Source organism: Talpa europaea, assembly GCF_964194135.1.
Source record: "Talpa europaea genome assembly, chromosome: 5".
NCBI lineage: Eukaryota > Metazoa > Chordata > Mammalia > Eulipotyphla > Talpidae > Talpa > Talpa europaea.
The window spans coordinates 19,336,464-19,358,917 of record NC_140071.1 but is presented as its reverse complement, the minus strand read 5'-3'; the positions used below and the strand labels follow the sequence as shown (position 1 = coordinate 19,358,917).

At 45.5% G+C, this 22,454-nt stretch overlaps 1 protein-coding gene across 5 annotated transcripts in view; it reads right to left on the bottom strand.

The window, feature by feature from the left end:
- Positions 1-1,307: 1,307 nt before the first annotated feature.
- The window catches only part of EGFLAM (EGF like, fibronectin type III and laminin G domains), a gene marked incomplete at both ends in the record, with an annotated part of 143,313 nt that continues 122,166 nt past the window's right edge, over positions 1,308-22,454 (bottom strand). For 3 of the 5 annotated variants that reach the window (XM_084234144.1, XM_084234145.1, XM_084234147.1), the window contains 7 exons: positions 1,308-1,462; positions 2,547-2,650; positions 4,790-4,873; positions 11,324-11,467; positions 13,792-13,870; positions 16,061-16,084; positions 21,283-21,463. In XM_084234144.1, coding sequence (XP_084090270.1) covers positions 1,308-1,462; positions 2,547-2,650; positions 4,790-4,873; positions 11,324-11,467; positions 13,792-13,870; positions 16,061-16,084; positions 21,283-21,463 — 771 coding nt within the window. The remainder of the gene's footprint in view (positions 1,463-2,546; positions 2,651-4,789; positions 4,874-11,323; positions 11,468-13,791; positions 13,871-16,060; positions 16,085-21,282; positions 21,464-22,454) is intronic. The other 2 variants (XM_084234146.1, XM_084234148.1) reach the window with 1 other exon arrangement.

Below are 22,454 nucleotides of genomic sequence, written 5' to 3'. Positions count from 1 at the left end.
GCAGAGGCACGCCTCGGACTAATTATAGGTGCCTGTGTGATTTGGATCGCGTTTCCGCCTCTTTGGGGGCAGCGCTCTCACCTTTCCCTCAGTGAGCCCTGGCATGGGAATCTGGCCAGGGAGCCAGCTGTCTTCAGGGTCACGTGTGACTGGCAAAGGGGCATTGCTGATGGCTTAGAAGGCAGTGGCCCAGATCCCGGGATTCTTGCCCACATGGGTAGGTCATGCTGACAGCACAGGCTATGTTAGTGTCCGTGTCTGGATCTGCCCTCTGCAAAGACCGGTCACATGTCCACAATGAATGACCAAATGAATGGGACTTAGTCTTCTTCATCTCCTTTATTCAAGCTTGCTCTTAAAACAAAACCAGTAGTGACCCGTCTCAGTAACACGTTTCCTTTTCATCTGCTTATTTTGAAAAGCCTTCTATTCATCTCCTTGAGCCACCAGCTTTACTGAAAAGCGTCTACCCCAACTTACCTACCCCCTTCCACTGATACTACCAAGGGTCCAAACATGTCTCCTTTGGAAGAAAATTTTTAGGAAATGTGCAAAGAATTCAGGGTTGTCCACCCAAACTTGAAAAAGTATACTTTGTGGACAATCTTCAGCTATAAAAATATACACATACAAAATGACAGCTAAAAAGTCATGGTGCCTATTTTCTTAGATTTGTGTTAGAAAAAGTAGGGATTGCTCATTGAAAGTAAACCTTAGGGGGCAATATTATGATTATGATTCTGTCTAGTTTCCCCATGTCCACATGTTCATGGAATAGTCAGAGCACATTGAGCCAGTGACGACTAGAATGGGTTAATTCTAATTCATGAGCCAAGGTGAGAAATTCGAGGTTCAAGGTCACACAGTTATTCTGCTGTCAGGAAGAGTATCATGAGTCAGAGAAGGACAGAAGTGTTTTAATACTGACCTTCAGGTCCCCCTCTCTCTCTCTCTCTCTCTTTTTTTTACACTATGAATCACAACACAGTCAAGGAGCTACTGCAGACAGGCTCTGGAATTTGCATTGATGCGTGACCTCTAGTAGCCATTACACATTCAATGGACAAAGTCTGATGCTTCCGCCACTGAGTAATCCTCCGCTGGGTTTGGCCCACAGAGCGTCAGCAGGAAAGGCCACGCAGGAATTCCCGTCTTGGTTCTTGTTTCTCATCAGGGTATACTTTCTCTTTGATGAGAGGAAGTACACCTGGTCCCCGTGCCTCTGTGGATGACATCAGTCAGGGTCGTGGGGCCCCCTGGGATTCCCAGGATAGAAGGCTCTGTCCCTTGGGCAAGGCCAACTGGTGTTACTTGGCTCCACAAGTGTTGATGTTTTTCCCATCCACGGCATCTTCCACGAGGGAAATGTGGTAATCGGTGGAGAGGGTGAAATGAGAGATGCAGCCCACGAGGCCTCGCATGTATTGCCTGTTCGTGTGTAGAGCAATTTCCTTCATTCCACCTGCCAAGAAACAAGAGGGAGATGAGGTGAACCAAAGGGAAGATGTCTCTTTAGGAGACGTAAGTGTCTACTGACCATGGCGTCCCTTGGCTGACAGGCTAAGTAAGGACTGTGGGTTTCTCAAACTGCTCAGTATATCACATCTGTCTAATGCATATTTTTGAAAGAACAGGTTGACTTCGATCAATTTAATACAAAACCAGATATTACAAATGAATTCCCCATGTGTGATTTCTGACCCAACTGGCATCTTAAAACCAAATAATAGGGCCTCCTGGGTGGCGCAAGGAGTTAAGACGCAACCTATGAATCTATCCACAGCCACCGCAGCATGAGTTCGATCCCCGGCCAGGGAGCTACCCACATGGCACAGCAGACCTCTTCTGACTCACCTGCTGCTCCCCTCAGCAGTGTACTTCACTCATTCTGCCTGTTCTGTTCCCTACTCTGTCTCTGGTGAATCCTCTCACCCCCCACACCTCTGGCCTGTACCCTAGTTCTTGTATGCATAAATAAATAAATCTTTTTAAAAAAACCCAAATAATAGCTAGTAAATTCTGAAATATTATATAACACACACAAAGGTAGTATGTAGTTAAAGGTGATGGTATCTTAAACCAAAAACAATATACCAGTGTTGAGTTCTTTTAAGTAAGTTCACTTTTAGATATGATCACATGGATAGCGGTATCTTTTTATGTTAATGGAAACAGACTGGCTGATTCTAAGCTATTCATAGAAATACCACTCATTTTAATTCTGAGATGGCCCAGAATGAAAACTCTTCCTTCCCCAGAGAAAATTCACGGAGCTATATTTAACAGGTTCCTGTTCTATAAACAAGAAAAGCATGGTTTTCCTGGTGGATTTGTCCAAAACACAAAAGCATCTAAGAACTTCCTGCCCCCTCAGGCATGAGTCAGAAGTTCAGAAAATGGAAGAATGAAATATTTGGAGAGCTTCCTGATTTCTAAGTATCTGACTGAGACAGCAAGTACACGGCTTTGAGGAGCAACATCATGGCAAGGAAGGACTCACGGGCAAAAGCATCGGCATAGTGTGGGTTTGGTTCAAGGTCACTTACCCACATACAGAGCACCATTGATGTTGAGCTGCCTCATCATGCCAGGTGATTTGCCAGTTCTGGCCCCATAATCATCCACAGTGATCTTTCCTGATTGGCCATCCCTATAAAACCACACCAGTTTTTGAACTTCATTCAAATATTCATTCATGTCAACAAAAAAGGGCTTAAGTACCCACTATGAATCAGCAAAATGCTAATGATGGAGCTGCAAAAATAAACAAAAAACAACAAAAACAAATTCCTGGCCTTCAGGAGTTTATGGTTTACTAAGCAAGACAAGACAAACAAATTGCATGGCATTCTGTGGTGGAAGAGTACCAGGTGGGAGGAGCTTCTGGCCTAGACTAGGAAGGAGATGGTTACTGGAGATAGGGTCAGACAAAGCTTAAGAAAGGATATTTTGTCTGAATTTTCAAGGTTGGGTAGATCTGGTGAAGCAGAAGACTAGAACAAACATGCAGTGCAGAGGTAGAAGAGACGGGGACCAGTACACACTAAGCGTGGAGAATTCTGGAGGTGGGAGCAGAAAGGTGAAAAATGAAGGCAGCAGTAGATGGTGGAGGGCATCAAAAACAGTTTAGCCTTTATCCTGAAAGTGAGAAGGAATAGAGAAGAGCTTTAAAAGGTGGGGAGTTGGGGACAGGGTGACACACGTGTGTTTGGATGTTATTCTAGATACAATTGCAAGCCAATGAAACAGTTTTTGCAGGCAGAAGGTTGGGTTACTCTAGCAGAGAACAAAAAATGACTTATAAGTTTCTAAAGGACACACAAAGTCACTCCAAAGTGACTCTGAAGACAGTGGTGGAGGGGTTTATCTGTGGTAAGGGCTCTGCTTTTTTCTAAGTTGGTTTTCAAACTTATCCAGCCCAATGAAACATCTTTAAGAAAATGTACCTGCTTCTATATATTTAGGGACTGTATCTCTAGACCATAATTATTTTAGAAAGAGTTCTTTTCTGATCTTTTAATGTTCCTTTTCTGTAGCACACAGTTTTTGTTTCTTGGGTTAATAGCCTCTCATCTTTCTGATGATACTAATGTTTTATCTTTTTTTTTTCATTTATATTCTGTTTCCTCCAAGTTGCTTTGTTATGTCTAGTTGTTCTGATACCCATTTTTAAGTTGGAGATTTTTTTTTTTTTTTTGGTGATCTTAGACTACCACTTCACAGATAAGTGTTCGGCATTGCAAGGTGGATTGTAAACTCTGTGCCAGGATGAGTTTGTTGACTGTGACTTCTTAGTACTGATGAATCTGGCTCAGTCATTTCCTTGAGGGATACCTGGATTTTCTACTCTTCTTACTGTAGGGTATAGACTTTGATATCAGCATTTTAGAATTCATTGGGGAGAAATTATAGGCTTATTAATATTAAAATATGAACTTTCACATAGTTCCAGTCTTTATTTATATAGTGTACAATAGACCAGCATTTAGTTATACCTAGTATCTTCCACTACAGACACTCACTATGCTACTTTCTCCAGAAAATTAGCTTTCATTATTTTTTCAGGGATAGGGAATGAGCAGTGTGACATTTATAGAAAGCAGAGAAAGGGCTTAGGTTCTAACTTCACAAATTCAAGTAAAGTTTTTAAGGCAATCTTCTTGCTTTAACCCATCATTCACCTTGTAGCATTTCCTGGCTCTACCCTATTTGGGGAATATATGGGGTTGAGCAAGGCCAGCTCCATCACAGATACCATGACAAGATTGACTTTTTTTTTTATCTTGCTAGATACTTTCTAAAAATATGTGCAGCAAAATTACAATTGAAAGGGAATGATTCACCCAAAGTTAATCAGAAGTCAGGGTAGCTACCTCTGTGAGGGGTAACTATGTGAAAGGGCAGGGTTCACAAGGCTTCTAAAGTTCAGGTAATGTAATGTCAGAAAAATGAAGTGGGCAACTACCTACATAACAAGATTTGAAGCATCCTGTAGGGTCCACAGGCCCTGATCTCTATTCTCAGAAGAGACTTCTAGATCTCACAGGTAATGAGCTCCTCTTCCAGGTTAGCCACTGAAAAGTTCTTTATCCATAAGCCTGCTGTTGAGTGAGCCTGTGGGGGTTCAGCCTCTCTGGCCTGTCATGTCAGTAAAGGGCACAGGTGGGAATTGGGAACATGGTACCCTGAATGAGGAGAGCAGGTTCCCTGGGGAACAGGACAGAGGGACTGGAGAGCACACCTCATCTCTGCTGAGCCATGGCTCTGTCTCTGCCTTGTTGGCTCTCACCTCACAGCCTTGACACGGTGCCACCGGCCATCGTGGAAGGAGCCATTCACCATGATGGATGCCACACCACTGCCCAGGTTGTAGCTAAAGGCATTGGAGGAGAACAAGATGGGGCACAGAATCAAAGAATGACCCACAGCAGATGCTCACTCACAAGCAGTTCTCATGGCAAAATTGTTTGGAATGCAGAGTATGGATTTCTTAACACAAAGCAAAACATGGTAATAAAGGCATTAGTTCCAGGTGAGGCCATGAATGATTATAAATATTTTTTATCTATAATTGTGTTTAAAATATACATGACCAAACTTACCATCTCAGCCATTTTTAAGTGTACAGTTCAGAAGTATTAAGAATAATCACTTGGTTGTGTAAGTAATCTCCCCCATTTCATCTTGCAACATAGCAACTATCCCTCCTGAACAACATGCCTCCACGCCCCAGTACTGGCAGTCCCTGGCAACCCCATTCTACTTTCCGGCTCTATGAATTTGCTGATTCCAGGTACCTCCTATAAGTGGACTCATTCAGTATTTTTTTTCTTTTTGTGACTGGTTTATTTTAATTGGCATTACATCCTCAAAGTTGATTTTTTAAAAAAGTGTATCAGCGTCGTATAAAGAACAAGAAGGACTTTCTAATGTTGCTTTAGGTTGAATGAGGTCCCTGTCCCAAATTCAGATCCATCCACCACTTCATAATGTGACTTCAAGTGAGCAGAGGGTCTTTGCAGATGTAATTAGTTAAGATGAAGGCACACTGGGTCAAGCAGCCTAAAGCCATTATGACTGTGGTCCTCACAGACAAGGCCACGCAGGGAAGAGGCCTTATGAAGATGGAGGCCGAGGTTGGAAGGCGGCCTCCACAAGAAACGATCACCAGGGTTGTCAGCCACCACAGAAGCTGGGAGAGAAAGACAGAACAGAGTCTTCCTCAGAACCCCAGTAGGCGCCGACCCTGCTAACACCTGCATTTCAGACTTCCAGCCTCCAGAACTGCGACAGGACAAATTTCTATCTTTCAAACCACCCAATTTGTGGTAATTTGTTACAGCAATCCTTGGAAACTGATACATGTGTTTTTACTTTAAAAAAAAAAAAACAAAACAACAAAACAGAACAGAACATTGCAGAAGAGAGTCCCAAAGGGATTAAGGGAATTTGTCTAAAATCTCAAAGTTAACATGTAGAACTTGAACTGGGCATATTATCTGCTGCCACCTGCCCCCCGCCCTCTTCTCCCCTACCCCACCCCACCCCATTTTACTTTGAATTCAGGTCCACTTATTAGCTTTCCATTTTCATGGTCAGTTTCCAGACACCCTGATACCCAAAGCGTATCGAAGACATGAACATGTTGTTTACCAGAGAGAAACAGCCCTCTTAGTCCAGGGTTCATTCAATTATTCTAATTTAATTCATTCAACAAATATTTAGTGAGTGACTACTCTAGCCTGGGCACTGGACCAAATGCCTGGCCTTTCCCTCATAATGGAATAAAGCCCGTGTGCTTTTAAAAGAAATGTGTTCCACCGGTACGGCTCTGTCCTTTACCTCCCTGCCCCAGAAATTACAATGTTGAGAGGAAGCCTGGACTAGTTGCTGAGCTCTTGTAAAAGAACAAGAAGAGAAAACGCTTGGCCTCCCCAGGGAAAGCACCATAGGCCCTTTCTTTCAAAGGGGAGGCTCATAGGCATTTAACTAAGAATAGCATTTGGGTGACAGGACAAAGCGTCACTCTGACCTTGTAAAAATCCACTGTTTTCGAATGAATTTTCCCACATCAAGTGCCTCCTGATAGGAAGCAGCCTGGAGGTGGAATTTTTCAGAGTTCATTATGTAGTGGCCAAATGCTTGCTGAAGAAATAAATGAACGTGGGGCGGGGCTGAGTGGGTGGCAGACACTTAGCTGGGTGACTCTGCATGGTTTCCAGTAGTTTCCTGGGAGGCAGCTCAGAGCCACGCAAAAAGCACAGATGCTCAGCTCACACTGACCTGCTTTGGTGCCCCATGTTGCCGAGGCCAAGCTGTGACCTTGGGCAACCTGCTTTATCTCTCTGAGCCTAAGCTTCCTCCCCTGTGAAATCAGGCTAATAACACCATCCCCGAAGCATCCCAGGGTGTCAGATAATACATATAAAGAGCATAGCACATAGTAGGAGCCAAAAAAATAAGCCCCCCACCCCAGCCCCGAATATACACAGTACCTCATGCAGCTCCTCCTCAGGGTTAACAATGTATCAGGTGGAACTAGCAATAGGAGAAAGTTGCCACCAACAGTTAAGCCTCTCCTGAAGAGCAGTCACGTGTGCGAGTAAAGGAGCAGGTGGTAAATGTGTAACCCAAAGTCTGGTACGTTGAGATCTGAGTGAAGGTGACCTGGGTATTCATCGCAGGGACACGGGACTGGAGCATAACTGTGATCCAGTGAATAGAAACATTTTCCATTGACAGAGAATGGGCTTTCCTCCTCTGTGCTCCGGCCTCATGGTGCTGCTGTTCATGCAAAGAGCCAGAATGCTCGAGGGAGTCTCACTGACAGCGGACGGGACGCCAGCGGTTAGAGGAGGGGGTGGTAGGGCAACTTGGTATCTCAGTGGCCTGATTTCTCCAACCCCCACTCTGTCTGATTTCAGATTCTTCAAATGACTTCCCATTTCTCCAGACACCCTAATGTCAGGGATAGAAAAGGACTCCCGCCCACCCCAGGAGTGCAGCTGCATTTCTGTACTTCCTCAGCCCAGCTGGGGCAACTCTTTGTTTCAAGGACCAGATAAGGTCTGCGGGTCTTGGAGCCTTGGGAAGAGTCTTTGAACTACAATTTTCCCCTCACTGGAAAAGAGTTCCAGTGAGCCCAGGAATCAGGGAAAGTAATGGGAGCAAGGTTACATGATACGGAGGGACCCTCACTATCCAGAAAGGAACATCCCTTCAAAGTCCTACTGCTTTACAGCTCGGAGTAGCTCTAGATTCCTGAGGTGCCCACTGCCTGCCTCTGTCCTGTTGCTTCCAAACTCTGCTGCTGACTCATTCTGGTACTTTGTGAAATTCTTGTCTGGGGAGACACCAAGGACCCTTGGGTGTCACGTCTTCAATGCTGATCTTTGACTCTGGAATATCTCTTTTATATAATACATGACAAGACATGAACATGGGAGCTTAACGCAGGAAGGCGGCAGCCTTCCTGGGTGTAGGAAATGTTCTGTACCTTGTTTTGGGTGGTGGTCACACAGGTGTTTACATGTTTGAAAGTTTGCTGAACTGCACACCTAAAACTTGGGCACTTTATGTAAACTGTACCCCACTATTTTAAAAAGTAAAAACATACGAATAAATGAACAAATGAAAGCATGTCTTATCTACCAATGTCTCGTGAATTTGGTGAGCACAACTGGTTATGCTGTCCTAAGTTGAATACTTCAGTGGCATGCAGGAAAAGCTCCAGGGGAGCACCACGCTCAGGCACCAGGTAACGCCACCAGGCGGCGCCCCTTGGGAGCCTCTTGGCTGCTGCACCTACAGAGACAGGTCTAAATCTTTGCTGCTATTAGATTTCTTCCCTTTCTCTGTTGCATGAAAATGTAACCAAGGTCACATGGAAAATTAGTGGGAAAGATCGTCCATCAAGTGATTTTTCACAAACCCACTCCTGGGTTTATAGTCTCCTATAATCATCCAACAAAAAGAAACCAAAAGAAACCCAAAAACTGCAATCTTAGCTGAGTTCTTTGATTCTCTTTCTTCTTCTTAATCTTGCACCAAAACCATAAGTAATTTTTTTTAGCGTTTCATTGTTCTTTCTTATTAATTTCAAGCAGTAAATCAACAAAAGAACCCAGCATTGAGGTGAGGAAAGAAAGTTGAGAATATATTTTAATAATTTACATTTCCAATTGTTTGCTTTGACCCTGGAAGGAATACCAAAATCTCAGAAAATGATCCACCTACCCTGTGGACCAGTTCACACTTGGTTTCACCAATACAGGCTGCTGAAGGGCAGGGCCCCTTCTTATTAAAAATCCTAATAATAACAGTTACGGCAGCTATGTTTTATGAAGCTCATTTCCATACATATGTGATCAATCTGAGGTAGGAATCTCTAAAACATAGAACACACTCAACGAAAGATAATCATTTTAAATGATCATTAGCACGAAGAACTAGCTCTGGCAGATCCTGCATTAAGCTCTTTACATGAATCAATGCCTTCAGTCCTCACAGCTAAGCCTTTCCTTTTACACCGAGGCTGAGGAGCATGCAGGCATCTCATAGTCACGGGAACTGGGCACATCTGGCTCTGAAGCCCATGCTTTTGACCTCCTCCAACCCTGTTTCCAGGGCATGATTCCTGGAACCAGCTGGGTGATTATTTCCAATCAGAGTCTGGTCCCCACCCAGACCTACTCCATCAGAATCTCTGAGGGGTAGACCCAGGAATCTACTCCGGAACCAACTCCCCGCTGGCTCACCTTCTGCTGACACTTTGAAACCACGGGCTTGCTCTCCAGTTCCTCTCCATGCCCAGCCAAGCGCAGTGCTTCCCCGCGCCAGTGTGGGGTGATGGATGAGGGGAGATACTGCCCAGCGGACGGGGGGGCCGAGCTGCAGTGCTGTGGCTCCAGGCCTGGCTGGCTATGCATTCTATCCTTTGTGCTTACAACCAGGCTCCCGCTTACGAGGAAAACACAGAGCCAATTTGCAGAAACTTGAGAAAGAAATGGTAACATAAGAACTACATCCGGGATGGAATGGAGTTGTTAAAAGGGGTTCTGGGGTCCCGACAGGTGGGGGGCGGCTGAGCGCCTGGCCAGGGCTGGTGTGGGAGCCCAGGGGAGTTGCTGGGTGGCCCCTGCGCATATCAGGTTTCCCTATCTGGCTGGGGAGGACGGTGAATGGGTTTTAGCTGGTGGTTTCAGGGGGAAGTTGGGCCTCCCACCCAAGAATGAGCTACTGTTTCAGTTCCCTTTTCTGGGCACGATTGAGTACTTGAGGCCGTGGCGAGGTTAACCACAGGAAAACCACAAGAAAATGGCTTCGCAGCAGTCAGCCCGAAAGGGGTGTGAAGAGCTGGGGGTGACCGCTGGACCAGCAGGGTAAAAGGGGTGGAGATGGTAAGAAGCTGCCTCAGGAGTCAGCCTCTAACCTCAACCATACATGTCTCTCCAAAGTCCCCACACATGACACTCTCTCACGCTTAGCCTGCTCAGTTACTTGGGGAAAAGGGTGAGGTTGAACAAATGCCATTTTTCTCTAAAAAAACATTCATTCTAATTAAAAAGGGCATACATTATGTTACCCTATCAGTAATCTCAGTACATGATCCACAGAGGCCCAGAATTACGTCTTCATCTTTGCTGTAGCTTGGTTAAAGCCCTCTTTCATCAATTTCAATTCTATATCAAGTAGTGAGAGTTGTGCAAGTCAGGGGAGAGGGGAGGTTAGAGAAAGGAAAGTCAGAGAAATTCCTGGAGCAGATGGTCAAGAGACTGACGGGTAGTTTCGCTTCTTAGCAGGTATCAGAATCACCTAGAAAAACATTGTTGGGCCCTGCACCAAAAGTTTTTCTCTTTCAGTGGTTCATGGATGAGGCCTGGGAATCTGCATTTCTAACAGGTCCCCAGGTAATGCTGAAGCTGCTGGTCCAGGCACCACACTTTTAAGAAGCACTGGTCTACCCTGGAGTGAGGATATCACATTCCCCCCATAGTATAGCTTTTTCACATAACATAGGGCAGTCTTGGCTCCTTGGAGACTCGGTTCCCACCTGTTCTAGTGGGGAGTGTAGGGGAAAGTTGTCCAGAAAATTGAGTAACTTCCTAGCCACCCATTTGACAAACCTGAGGACAGTCCTAATTCACTTAAAAGAGATAAGAACTTCCCGGACTGTTGTTTCAAGATCACCGAAGAAGCATTTACAAAAATTCCTATGTGGGGGACACCTGTTGAGGTAGGGGTCATGCTTGTTCTTTCTTGGAGTGGGAGACTGGAGAGCAGGGCTTCTCCTTCCCAAGGCTGCACAGCTAATTCAGAGCAGAGTCTTTAGGTCTGCTGAGTTGGTAAGCATGGAGCTGAGAACTCACATTCCAGGCGGCTGTAACAAAATCCTCTTTCTACTATTTCCTAATTTTCAAGTGGGGAGCATATGGCAATAAGGTACTAGAATGGTGCCACAAAATTTTTCAGTAGGGGGCTAGAATTATATGTTTTCACCTTTGCCATAACATCCCTATTGAAACTGCTCAAGTGTGCAGACAGCATGGAAGCAATCACAGATAGTGTATAAATGAATGAGTTTGGCAGTCTTCCAATGAAATTTCATTTACAAAAATGGGTACTGGGCCAAATTTGGCACTCAGGCTATAGTTTGCTCACTGCTGATCGAAAGATGATTCTGGAAGAAAGACCAAGAGCCTTAAATAAACGTGGAGCCTCAGGCATCAGTCAATTCCAGCAAACACTGTCCTGGCTCATTTTTACATCACTCTGTCTGGAATGATCTATACTGTCTGAGAAAAGCATCTAGTGATGGGATTACCTGAACACCAGGGCTCCATCCCGAAGGCCCAAGGAAATGAAGTCACTGTTGGGTCTCATGGGGCTGTCTCCCCTCCACATCAATAGGCCATCCTTGGAAGTTGTCTTAAACCTCATAAATGCATTTGATCTTGATCCTGACACCCTGGAGGAAATACACAAATAATTTTACCAAGTTAACCAATCTCTACTAACATCCATTTCTGAGTAATCCCAGTTTTGCCTGCCTAGTTCCAAGCCACACCATCTGGCATTTCTGACACTCATTGCCAGGAGGTTAGAAATGCATCACCACCAGGAGTGACACCACAGGACTTTGCCCAGGGCATGGGATGTCCCTGGTAGCTGTGTCTCCCTCTCTGCACATGGTGAGAGAGCTTGCTACGTCACAGACTTGCAGGCTGGCAATGCCATGGTCTCAGCCAATACCCCCAATACATACATGCCTTCCCTCTCTCCCATCCTGTTATGCAAGGGCCCTTGGGAAAGTGTCCCCCACACCTCAACAGAAAGTGGGCTCCTTCATTGCCTATAGGTTCAAGCTGGTGGCTGCTCTCTCTGTGACTGTGCTATGGCTGGTCAGTCTTTCCTTAAGGAAGAAGCAACAGGATATGGGGGCATAATCTCAGATGGAGAAGATGGTTTGAAGGGATAATGGTCCTGAGATGTGTGGGGGCAGAGGCAGGGCAGAGAGGAACAGGAAACTGGGAGTAGGAAGTGTGCTCAGGCAGTTCAATCTCAGGCCCTACAGCTATGGCTGGGAAGGGAACCATACTTGTGTGTTTGGTTGTCCAATGAGATAGTGGAAATTTACCAAGAGGATTCTAGGAAATTTCCTTCCCTTTTAAAAAGAGATACATATAAGGGAAAAAATCTTTTTCACTTCCCTTGGATATTCTACATCATTATAGTCATTTTATAAGCACCTTGTCTACAGTGGCCTTATAACATCCAAGGAGTGACTTTTGGAGAATATGCTGAGGATAACAAGAAAAAAAAAAAAAGGAAACAAATTGGGTCTTCAATGATGCAGTTAATTCCCTGAATTAATCTGCCTCAGACACAGTTTGAGTTTGGATACTCTTATTATATAAGATAATAAATAACCTTCATGTTTACAAATTTGAGCTGAGATTTCTGTTACTGGGAGCCAAGGACATCTAATTGATATAAACCCTGAACTTGACTTTCACCTGCAGCTTCACATACACACACACACACACACACACACACACACACACACAAGGGCAATTGGAGCTGCTGCTCCACCCACCAAATTCCTCAAACCAGTGCTTCTTACAAAGCACCAGGAGCCTGAAAATTTGAAAGCACCAGGAACTCTGGTGCTTGCAAGTGCTTTCCATCTTTTGGGAGAAACAACTGGAAAAGGTATAAGGTCTCTCTTGACTGGAAATCCATTTTGTGTAAGGTCTTATGCCAACACAACATAGATAAATACCACCTGGGATTAGAGAAATGAAATAATGTCTGTCTGATATGGGTTCAGATTTATCAGGACATCCAGTGCCCCAGGAAAATGTCTCTCAACCACTTTTGTTCCATTAAAAGCCATCAGCTCCATCCTAAGAATTAGGTACCTTCAGCTTAAAGCTTTGCCTGAGTATGTTAATATGCAGTCAACCTGAGGAGGAAAGAAAATTCTAGAATGACTAGACTGGTAGTGGGGTGGGGGATGACACACTAAAAACTACAAAGAACTAGGATATGGAAAAGAAGGAAGCAGCAGAACCCCAAGCAGACACTTTGTTGGGTTGAGGATTTTGCCTACAGCCAGCCTTTCCTTCGTCATGCAAACAGGCATGTCCAAACCAGAAGCTTGGAGCTTTTGCCACCAAGGATTAAAAGCTATGACTGAGATAGAGCACCATCCCTGGTCATGCTTTTCTAAATACACAGAGAGAGATGAGGGGCCTCTCCTGAACTGACCAGAAGTTGAAATGAACAGTGGAGTGGACCTTTGTTGATAAAGTTGTAAGATAGAAATGAACTTGGAATTGCTCGTCTGATTGGGAAGCATCTGAACTCTGAGTGCTGGCTCTAGGGCCTAGAACAGCACTAAGCTAATTGCCTGCCTGGGGAATCGACCTCCTTGCCCTGCCTTCAGGAACATGCATTCTCATTCCATCTCAAGGTCTGAGCACTGGAACTCCTGGGGCTGGGCATACCCCTCCTCTATGCCCTCTAAAGAGGAAAGGTTTAGGTTGTTTGCAATGGATGAAAGGTAGAAAGGTTGGATTTTTCAAGTTTGGTTGAGATTTGTTTTGTCTTGTTCTAGTTTCTGTTTATTTGGCGAGTCCTTCTCCACCTCCTTACTTTTCCCCACCCCTGCCCCAGGGCTATGGCTTAACTGCCTTCTTTGAGATTAGCTTCTGACATATAAGATAATATAAAGATATTGAGAAATCTACCTACAGAAAGATAAGGATGCTACCTGTTGAAGCTCATTACCTCTTGAGGATATCTGGATTGTCGTATGTCAGGTAACTGCGGCCGATAAACTGAGGAATCTCGATGGCTTCTGTGATGGCTGAGAGAGAACAGAAGGTGGAGGTTATGTGCTAGGTGGCTCTCTTGACCCCAGCAGTTAACCATGTGCTAGGAAAATACAAAGAAAATCAGCCCTGAAAATATGACATTTAACAACTTGTCAGCCCCTTCCTTTTGGCTGCACTTGACCATGTACCCAGCTACCCAGGCTGATGACCTAGAGTTGGTGTCTCTGCTTATCTCCTCCCTGGGGACTCGCTGTCACTATTATTGACCTCAGATCACTGAGAAGAGCTTGCAAAGTGCTGAAAGTGAGCTGTGCCTGATTATTTTTGGAAGGCAAAGAGTAGGTCTTGGGCTACAAAGGGAGTGACTGGAGATAACCCTAGATGGTCTCCAAGGGAGACAGAGGAAATAATTCCCAAACAAGGCCCATCAGGATTTCTTTATTTGAAGCCCATCTGCCCCAGAAGCTTATCACTCAAGACCTCAAGGGACTGATGGAGTGTGAGGAAAAAAGCTTTGACTTTTGTTTTTACAAATCACCTTCCAAACCTATTTTCACAAGATTTTCACTACCATCTCCTGAGGTAGGAGGGAGTAAGGGACAAGGAGAGGCTTGGTCATGCCCATTTTATAGAAGAGAAAAATGAGGCACAGAAAACAGAACAAATTTGCCCAAGGCCCTACAGCTTGAGAGAAATAGACCAGGAATTAGATTTGCTCTACTTAATTCTGCTCCCACTGCCCCAACTGCAGTCCACTCTTGCTTTCCAATATCTAGATGTATATTTCTCACTTTTCAATTTCTCATTACTTCATTTCCTGGAGAATTTTATATATTTTGTACATTGCAAATGAGTAGGTTAAGTAGCTGTGCTTGGGGTTATATCTTGAGAATAATTTGTTAGGTTTCTACTAGAGAGATAGCACCTACAACCCTTTCCTCTTTAGAAAGACACAGAAATGGCAGTTAAAAAAATTAAGGTAGAATCAATCTTTTCCAAAGACATGTGCGAAACAGGAGGGAATATCCAGCTTACAAAATAATTGAAAGATTCACAAAGATACCTTGGGATTGTAGCAAAGCTGAACTGAGGACTTAACACCCTAGTAGGAAATGTATAATTGCTTGACCGTAGGAAAAATACAGAGTTTAAACTTAGCTTCTAAAGGGGGGACAGGGAGGGAGCAGGGAAGAAAGGGCATGGGGGAGAGAGAGAGACTAGCAAAGTCCAAAACCCAGTATGTTGGGGTCACCAAGTAGAAGTTCCTGTTGGCAATGCCAGAGGGTCTGTCAGGGACAGAGATGGTAGACTTAAAATCCTGGGTCACACCACCAGCATCTTTCCCTTATGGTGAGAGCAGGTAGGAGGAAGAAGGGAAAAGAAGGAAGAAAAGCAGAGATGGGGAAAAGAAAGGTGACGCAAGAACAAGAGCAGAGCTTAAAGTGGACAGAGGGTAACAGGAAGGAGAGAGCTGGAGGGAGAAGTAGAGAAAGGCAATGCCCTGAAACAGGAGGGGAAGGCGGGGGAAGGAGGAAGAGACAGGTGCACAGGAAGTCATGGGCCAAGGCAAGGAGAGGGGCGACAGAGCTCTCCTCTAGGGCGAGATCTAGAGGAAGAAAACGAGAAACGAGAAGGCGTGATTGCAAGCTGAGAAGAGAAAGAAGAACACAGAAATTCAGGTCAAAGGGAGCGCTTAGACGGGATGCAGGCGTTGCATTTCAGGCTATTCACTCTGAGAAGAGAGAGGAGCACGGATATCCAAGATGACTTCCCAGGGCTCACTGTAACCAAGCGCCCCTGTGGGGTTTGGCTGTCCCCCAGGGTAAGAGGCAGAGGCAGGCCTGTTCCTGCTGTTCTTGGCCATGGACATGGGCCAGTAGCCAACAGCCATTCTCCTGAACTCCTTGAATAGTCAGGACATGCTTGTCACAAGCTCCACAGGCATTGCCTCAAAGGGTTCTGGAGAGCCCCGGCCAGCCAAGCCCCTAACGCAGGAGCTCCGGTGCTAACAAGCTGGGAGACAAATAAGCTGTCAGGGCTGGTGCTTTTGGAGAGAGGATTCCCATCGCCCTGGGAGATGTGTCGGAGTCCCCTCCCCCCCAACACTTACCCCGATTACCCTCTGCATGTGGTTGGCACGCACTGTGCCCTCAGCCTGGCCAAAGCTGCCCTGGCACGGGCCCAGAGCCCTTTCGCAGTCTGCTGGGACTTACTGTACTTACTGTTGAGGCAGTAGTTCCCACACGCTGCCAGGTGCCAGCATGAAACAGAACAGTCAAAGTCAGAATTTCACAGGCACTGCAAACTCCTAATTACTTTTCACTTTCAGCTCACGAGGAAGCAGCCTTGTTTCCCTCCGAAAGCTCCGCAGAGAGCCCTGCCTGTCCTCTTGGGGATGCGCATAGGAACCCCCACAGGAGCCAGGGGAGATCTTTTCTCAGCATGATTAGCACTAAGGCACCCAACTAGCCTTTGGGTCTGGGCTGATGAAGGTCTAGGGAGGTGGCGGGGGGTAAATCAAGAACATGTATAAAATGAGCTGTCCAACACTTTTTTACACACTGAGGCTCCTATCAACTTGAACTGACAACCCCCATTTATTTAAACCCGGGGAACGTACCTTGCTAACAAGGTACTTACCTTGTCTATCGTTATAACTTTTCTCGGCTCTAGGTTGCATGGGGGAAACAATAAGCCAGTTGCCTCTTTTCTCGCCACAGGGGAAAGTATTGCAGTCACCCCCACCCTCATTTGCAAGATTCCAGAGCCCTGGCCATTCAGTGGTTAACTAAGTTCAGGGGGTCACCCCAGAAATGACAACTGTGAATACAAAACTCAGTACAGTCTACACAGATAAATATTAATTCCACCCGAAAGCATTAGAGTGGGATTCACCCTCTGGCCCTTTGTGGTTTGTTTAAATATTGTAAACATGGTTATACTCTATCTTAACCTTTTATAGCTATTTTATCCTACTTTTTTGTTCCCCCTGTGGCGAAGATCCTACTGAGGCAACAGTTGAAATGTGTTTTTGTCACTCTCACTTGTATACCTAAAAGCTTGTGCCATCTGGTGACACAAAAAATCACCCCAATCAAAAGCACCCCCTAAGTTAGCATCGCAGCAGCCCAGGCAAAGCCAGTGTCCCACTTGAGGGACTTGAAATTCCCAATAGATGGTGCAGAGTGGCAGGCGCTGATTGTCATGCAGTCACAGGGCCCCAGTGAAGGGAGGACCTGGGGGTGCTGTCATCCAGTTTTCCCAAACACCAGGACTGCTCTCAACAACATGCTGATGGTGGCGGGGGGGGGGGGGGGGCGGAGGGCATACAGCTGGAGACGACACTTCTGAGCTGGGCAGCTCCCTCATCCACAGGGCAGCGCCCTCCCGCTGGACAGCTCTACTTGGCAGAGAATTCTTGCTTACTGGAGTTCACTGGAACCCCCCAAATCAACCAACAAACAAAATCTTTTTTCTGCTCCCAGCCTTCCAATGTCTAAAGATCAACATCTTGGTTAGAACACCAGCTCCTTCCTCCCAATTTTCCCTGATTTAATGATACACCAACCAAGGAAAAATCCCCTGTCATATGCATAATCAGCATGTTTTATTAATTTGTGTTTTTAGAGTCTGAGTTTTCTGAAACTACAGCCTATATTTATTAAAGTTTTCTTTAAATACACTGGGACCCACAAAAAGCACCCAAATGTGAATCTACTAAATACCATGTTTAATGCCCTGAATGTTGTGCATGTGACAGATCATTACTGACAAAGCCTGATCTGCTTTTTTAGAGTTGGGCATCCCTGAGGAATGTATGCCCAAGCCCTGCCGTGGCCTCAGCTAGCCCAACCTTGAGGGCCGGGCAGTCCCCCTGCTGCAGAGAAACACCACCATCTAGTGGCCGGCAGGGTCCTGTACAGTCCAAACTGTTCTCAGTGAAGCTGGTCAGGGAAGGGAGAACCAGGGCTCAGAGTTCTCGCCCAAGCGACTGCAAGAACCCCAAGAGGCAACCACTGCATCCTGCGCTGTTGTCTGGGACATGAACATGAAGGCTCTAATAATCCCTGCAGGAGAGGAGGTAGTACTTAACTGGGTCATCCCAGGACCAACCTACTTACTGGACCACAGGACCCCTGGGGCATGCATTTGTGCGTGTGAATGCATGTGTGTCTGTCTCCGTGTGTACAAGCAAAACAGCTATCAATAGTCCTTACATTGTCATTGTTACGTCGTTATATAAAATCTGCTGTACCTTGTTAGTAACTTACTTAGCTCTGAGGGACAAGAACACAAGATGGTACGCTTGAATGAGAGTTGAGAGAAAGGGGAAAGAAATCTCTAAGGATGGGCCTCCCTGGTGGCACAGGTGGTTGAGCGCCGCACTGTGAAGCTGCCTGCAGCTTCTGCAATGCCAGTTCCATCCCAGCTAGCCACGGAGAAATCCACATGGCACAGCAGACCTCTCCTATCTCGCCTGCTGCTCCCCTCCGCAGTGAATTTTGTCAGTCTGCCTGTTCTGTTCCCCGCTCTGTCTCTAGTGAATCCTCTCACCCTCCCACACATCTGGCCTGTACCCTGATTCTTGTATAAATAAAATAAATCTTTTAAAAAAATAGAAATCTCTGAGGAAAGGGGTATCTCTGTTAGTATCTGATTTTTGTTCTAATATGGGAATTAGAAGAATCTCAGGCTCCTCCTGTTCTGGTGGGTTCCTGAGGTTGGGGCTAAGAGGTTCAATTTTCTGAAGCAACTGCTGCAGGGAACCTTCAGTGCCCTGAAAGCAGCCCAGGAACCTTTGCCCGGGCTCATGCTCTCTTGCTCCAGCCTGACTTTGCAGGGTCCCTGAGCCACCACAATGCTGCCTGAAGGGCTCCAGCATTTGTCTGCGTTTCTGGCCCCTTCCTGTGCCACCAGGAGGTGAGAACAAATGTCAACTCTCAGATTAGAACCTTGAGGAATTTGCCTGCCAATTCCAAACACTGAGGAAAAACAGACTTACTGAACATCCAGAAAACGAAATTCTGGATGGTGAAGATGCCCCTTCCGTAAGGACAGAACAGGGCCTGGCACTGGTGGTTTCTACACATAAAAGGAAGTAGTATTTCTGTGGGGGATACTAGGGATAGGATCTTGCTTTTGAAGCTTGATCTGGTCATCAGGAAGCGGGGAGGGAGAAAAACCTTTAAATATATCAGGCTACAATTCATCTTGCTGAATTGGTCAGGATTGTCTTGTTCAACCAAGACTGGCTTTGAACCTTTTTTGGTCTTTCACACTAAGGATTTACCCAAACTTTTGAATGTTCTCTTGCATCTCTATGGAGCAATGGAACTGTCCATTTCTCTTCCCTTTCTTCCAAGTCCTTACCCAGAACAGGACGCTCTCCTCAGTATCAGTTTATGGTTACTGCCCACCTCTGTGTGCCTGCTATTTTTGTTAAATTTGTCCTGAAACAATCTGAAGTCATACCCAGAGCCTTCTTGATTATCTCAAGCCCATGATGTGACACAGGTCATACCTGCCACATAGGAGCCTCCCTAGGATTGGCAAGGGCTACCATTTTGCCAGAAGCACTATTTTTATTTCAAAAACAGAAGGAGATATTGACACAACCAAGGGCAGCTGATGGTTCATCTGGGTTTTAAATCTTGACTGTCACCTAGAAAGTTGTAGAAAGGGTTCTAAATGCTCCTCAAGTTCCCCCCACTACTCACTGCCCATTCCTTGAATCTTGCAGGAGGCCCAGGTTCTCACCAGAGGTCGGCTTTTCATTCTGGTGAGATTTCTTCTTCATTGAACCTTAACCTGTAGTTAATCTCTAAATATGGGTACTTTATATCTGTTGTGGTTTGTGTTCAGTAGCAGAAAACATGCAGGAACAAAATCACAAATGAGGCTTTCCTTCTCCATTTAACCCCAAAGCTAAATGTTCATAAACCTTAAGCTTACATATTGACCATCAGTGCTAGCACTTCAAGGCAGGTGCAAGCTTGAACTGCCTGTGGAAACTGGAGGCACAGGAAATTCAAACACCAATGGGTGAAATCCAAACCCAGCTTTTCAAATGATGGACCCGTCTTGAACTAAATCTCTGCAAGCACATGCTACCAGCTAAACAACTTGCTTGTTAGAATTATCATCAGGTCCATTCACAAATGGTACAATTGCTCTTTGGGCGCTCAGCATTTGGTGACTATGTCAGTAAATAGATTTCCTATGATTTCTCATATAGGTTGCAAAATTCATCTAAATGTAATTGCTACTCAGGCTTTCAACTGGAAAATTAGCATCTTCATATTTTCTGAATGCAAAACAACAACTCCTACTATCCCACATGCCAACATAGGTACCTGTAATTTACAATTTTCCTCTAAGCTCCAACTCTGATACAAATCAGATGCCGGCAAGCAAATAGGAGAGAGAGAGAGAAAGAGAGAGAGAGAGAGAGAGAGAGAGAGAGAGAGAATACATTCCTTGACTTATACTCCCTGCCTTAGTTGCTTCAGGCTGGTCTGCCTTTTTTGATTAGTACTCAACCAGCAGAAGCCATCTTGACATTCTAATCTAGAAGGAGCACATGGTCTGACATAAAGGCCACATGAGGGTGTGTCTCTCCTAGACAACAGGCCCGTGACCTCTGTTTTCCTCAAGCAGGGGTGACAGGTCAGTCCAGCAGGACTTGTGTCCTGTGACATGCTCTGCTCTCAGACAGGGGTAGGCTGGAGCTGAGTAGCTCACGGCCCTGCTGATGGAGTTTACTTCTCTCACCAGCAGTAACAGTGGCTGGTGCCTTGAGTGGGGGCAGGCATCCCTCTAATGCTGGATGCATAATGTATCACTTCTTCTACTACAGAATTCCCTGCTAGATATGGTTGCTATTATTATTCCCACTTATCAGATGAGGAATCTGAGGCACAGAGGAAACAGGTAGCATGGAAAACAGCACTCTGGAGAAGTTAGTCTTGCTTCAGTTTGGAGCAACTAGTGTATCATTATATTTTTCTGCATTTGATGAGATTTCCCAGCTCTCTCTTTATAGCACTCACAGGCAGGGCTCAAAACACTTTGTCAAAATATTCACCAGCCTAGAAAGCACAGGCATCCAGCTGTCAGGTTAGGTCCTGTGAGCAGCTCAAATCAGGGTTCAGGGAACCCCAGCTCCAAGATGGGTTAACCTTTTTGGCTGCTAGGCCAAAAGGGGATTCTCAGGCAATGGGGAAGCTGTTACAGAAATATTTCAGTATTTTAAGTATTAAATGATTATAGTAGTTTATATAGAATCAATCGCCTAATATGCTATTGAAATCCCTGATTAAAATAGCCAGTATGGCAGCCTCAATATTACCAGCTCTTCCTTTAAAGGTGGTGGTTCCCCAAATGAACCATCCACTGTCCTTGCCCCAGAAGTGGTAGCTGAGCCCCCCACCCCACGCATGTGTACCTTTCTGGCAGTGTAGCCCCTCAAAGCCCAAGGGGCAGTCACACTCATAGCTGTCCTTCCTGGGCCGGCAGCTGCCCCCGTGGGTGCAGGGGGCCCCCACGCAGGGGTGGGCTGCATTCTCCACATTCACACCCCACGTAAAGTCATGCTTCATGTGGATGGCTCGGTCGTTCAGGATGATCTAGAGTTGAGAAAATGGCAAGAAATTCAGGTTTTCATAAAACATCTTTGCTTTCTTCTAAAGTTTCCCCCAGCATGCTAGCCTGAACTACGGAGCGAGAGGGAGATTTGCAAATAAGAGAAAAAGTCCATTTCTGGGCTTCTTTGTCTTGTAAGTGTTGGTGGACCTGAAGGGATGATGATGGGCCTTTGGGAGAACATGCAGAGAGCAAAGCATTCTCTGGTTCTGGAAGGACTCAAGGAGGTCATAAGGAACCATAAAGAATTGGGGTTCTCAATCTGGCTGCACATTAGAATCGCTCAGTTCTGAAAAGAATCAATGGTTTGCATTCCACCTCTGCTGCTAAAGGAAAAAGAATGAAACTAACATCTGGAACTGAAAAATAATTTTCCTGCCAGTGTGAGTTGGTCCTAGACATCTGGGTTGGTGAGTCAACCTGTTTGTCATCTGCAGACAGAACATATTCTCATAGCAAGAGAGGTCATGGTGGTCCCAAGAGAAGAAATAAGAGACATATTTGGGGGGTGAGTGCCCTGTATCTCTTGCTAGTTGAGTGTTGTTGTTTTTTTAACTTTCTATCCATGGAAGGACTCTATGGTCTTACGATTCTATGACTGAGGAAATATTGCTAAATTGTTGGGATGAGGATTGGGGGGGTGGAGGTGGATAGAAGAGTTGGCTTGTGCCTTGATCAAACTGCAAATTAACCCCAATGAGAAGCAAAGGGCCAAGAGTTGCTATGAGACTCCATTCACCTCTTCTCTTCTGTGGAAGTACCTGCAGTGACTTGATGTCAGTTGCTCCCCCCAACGCCCTCCCCAGCGCCTCCTGCAGTCCCAGGACATTTTGGTGCAATCACTATAAAAATTCATCTTCACTGAGTTGTACTGATGCATATCTACTGAGTATAGACCCAGGATCAGACATCATAAAAAAGCAGGGTTGCAAAGCTATGCCATGAGTACCAAAAAAATAGAAGGCTAGAAAGTTC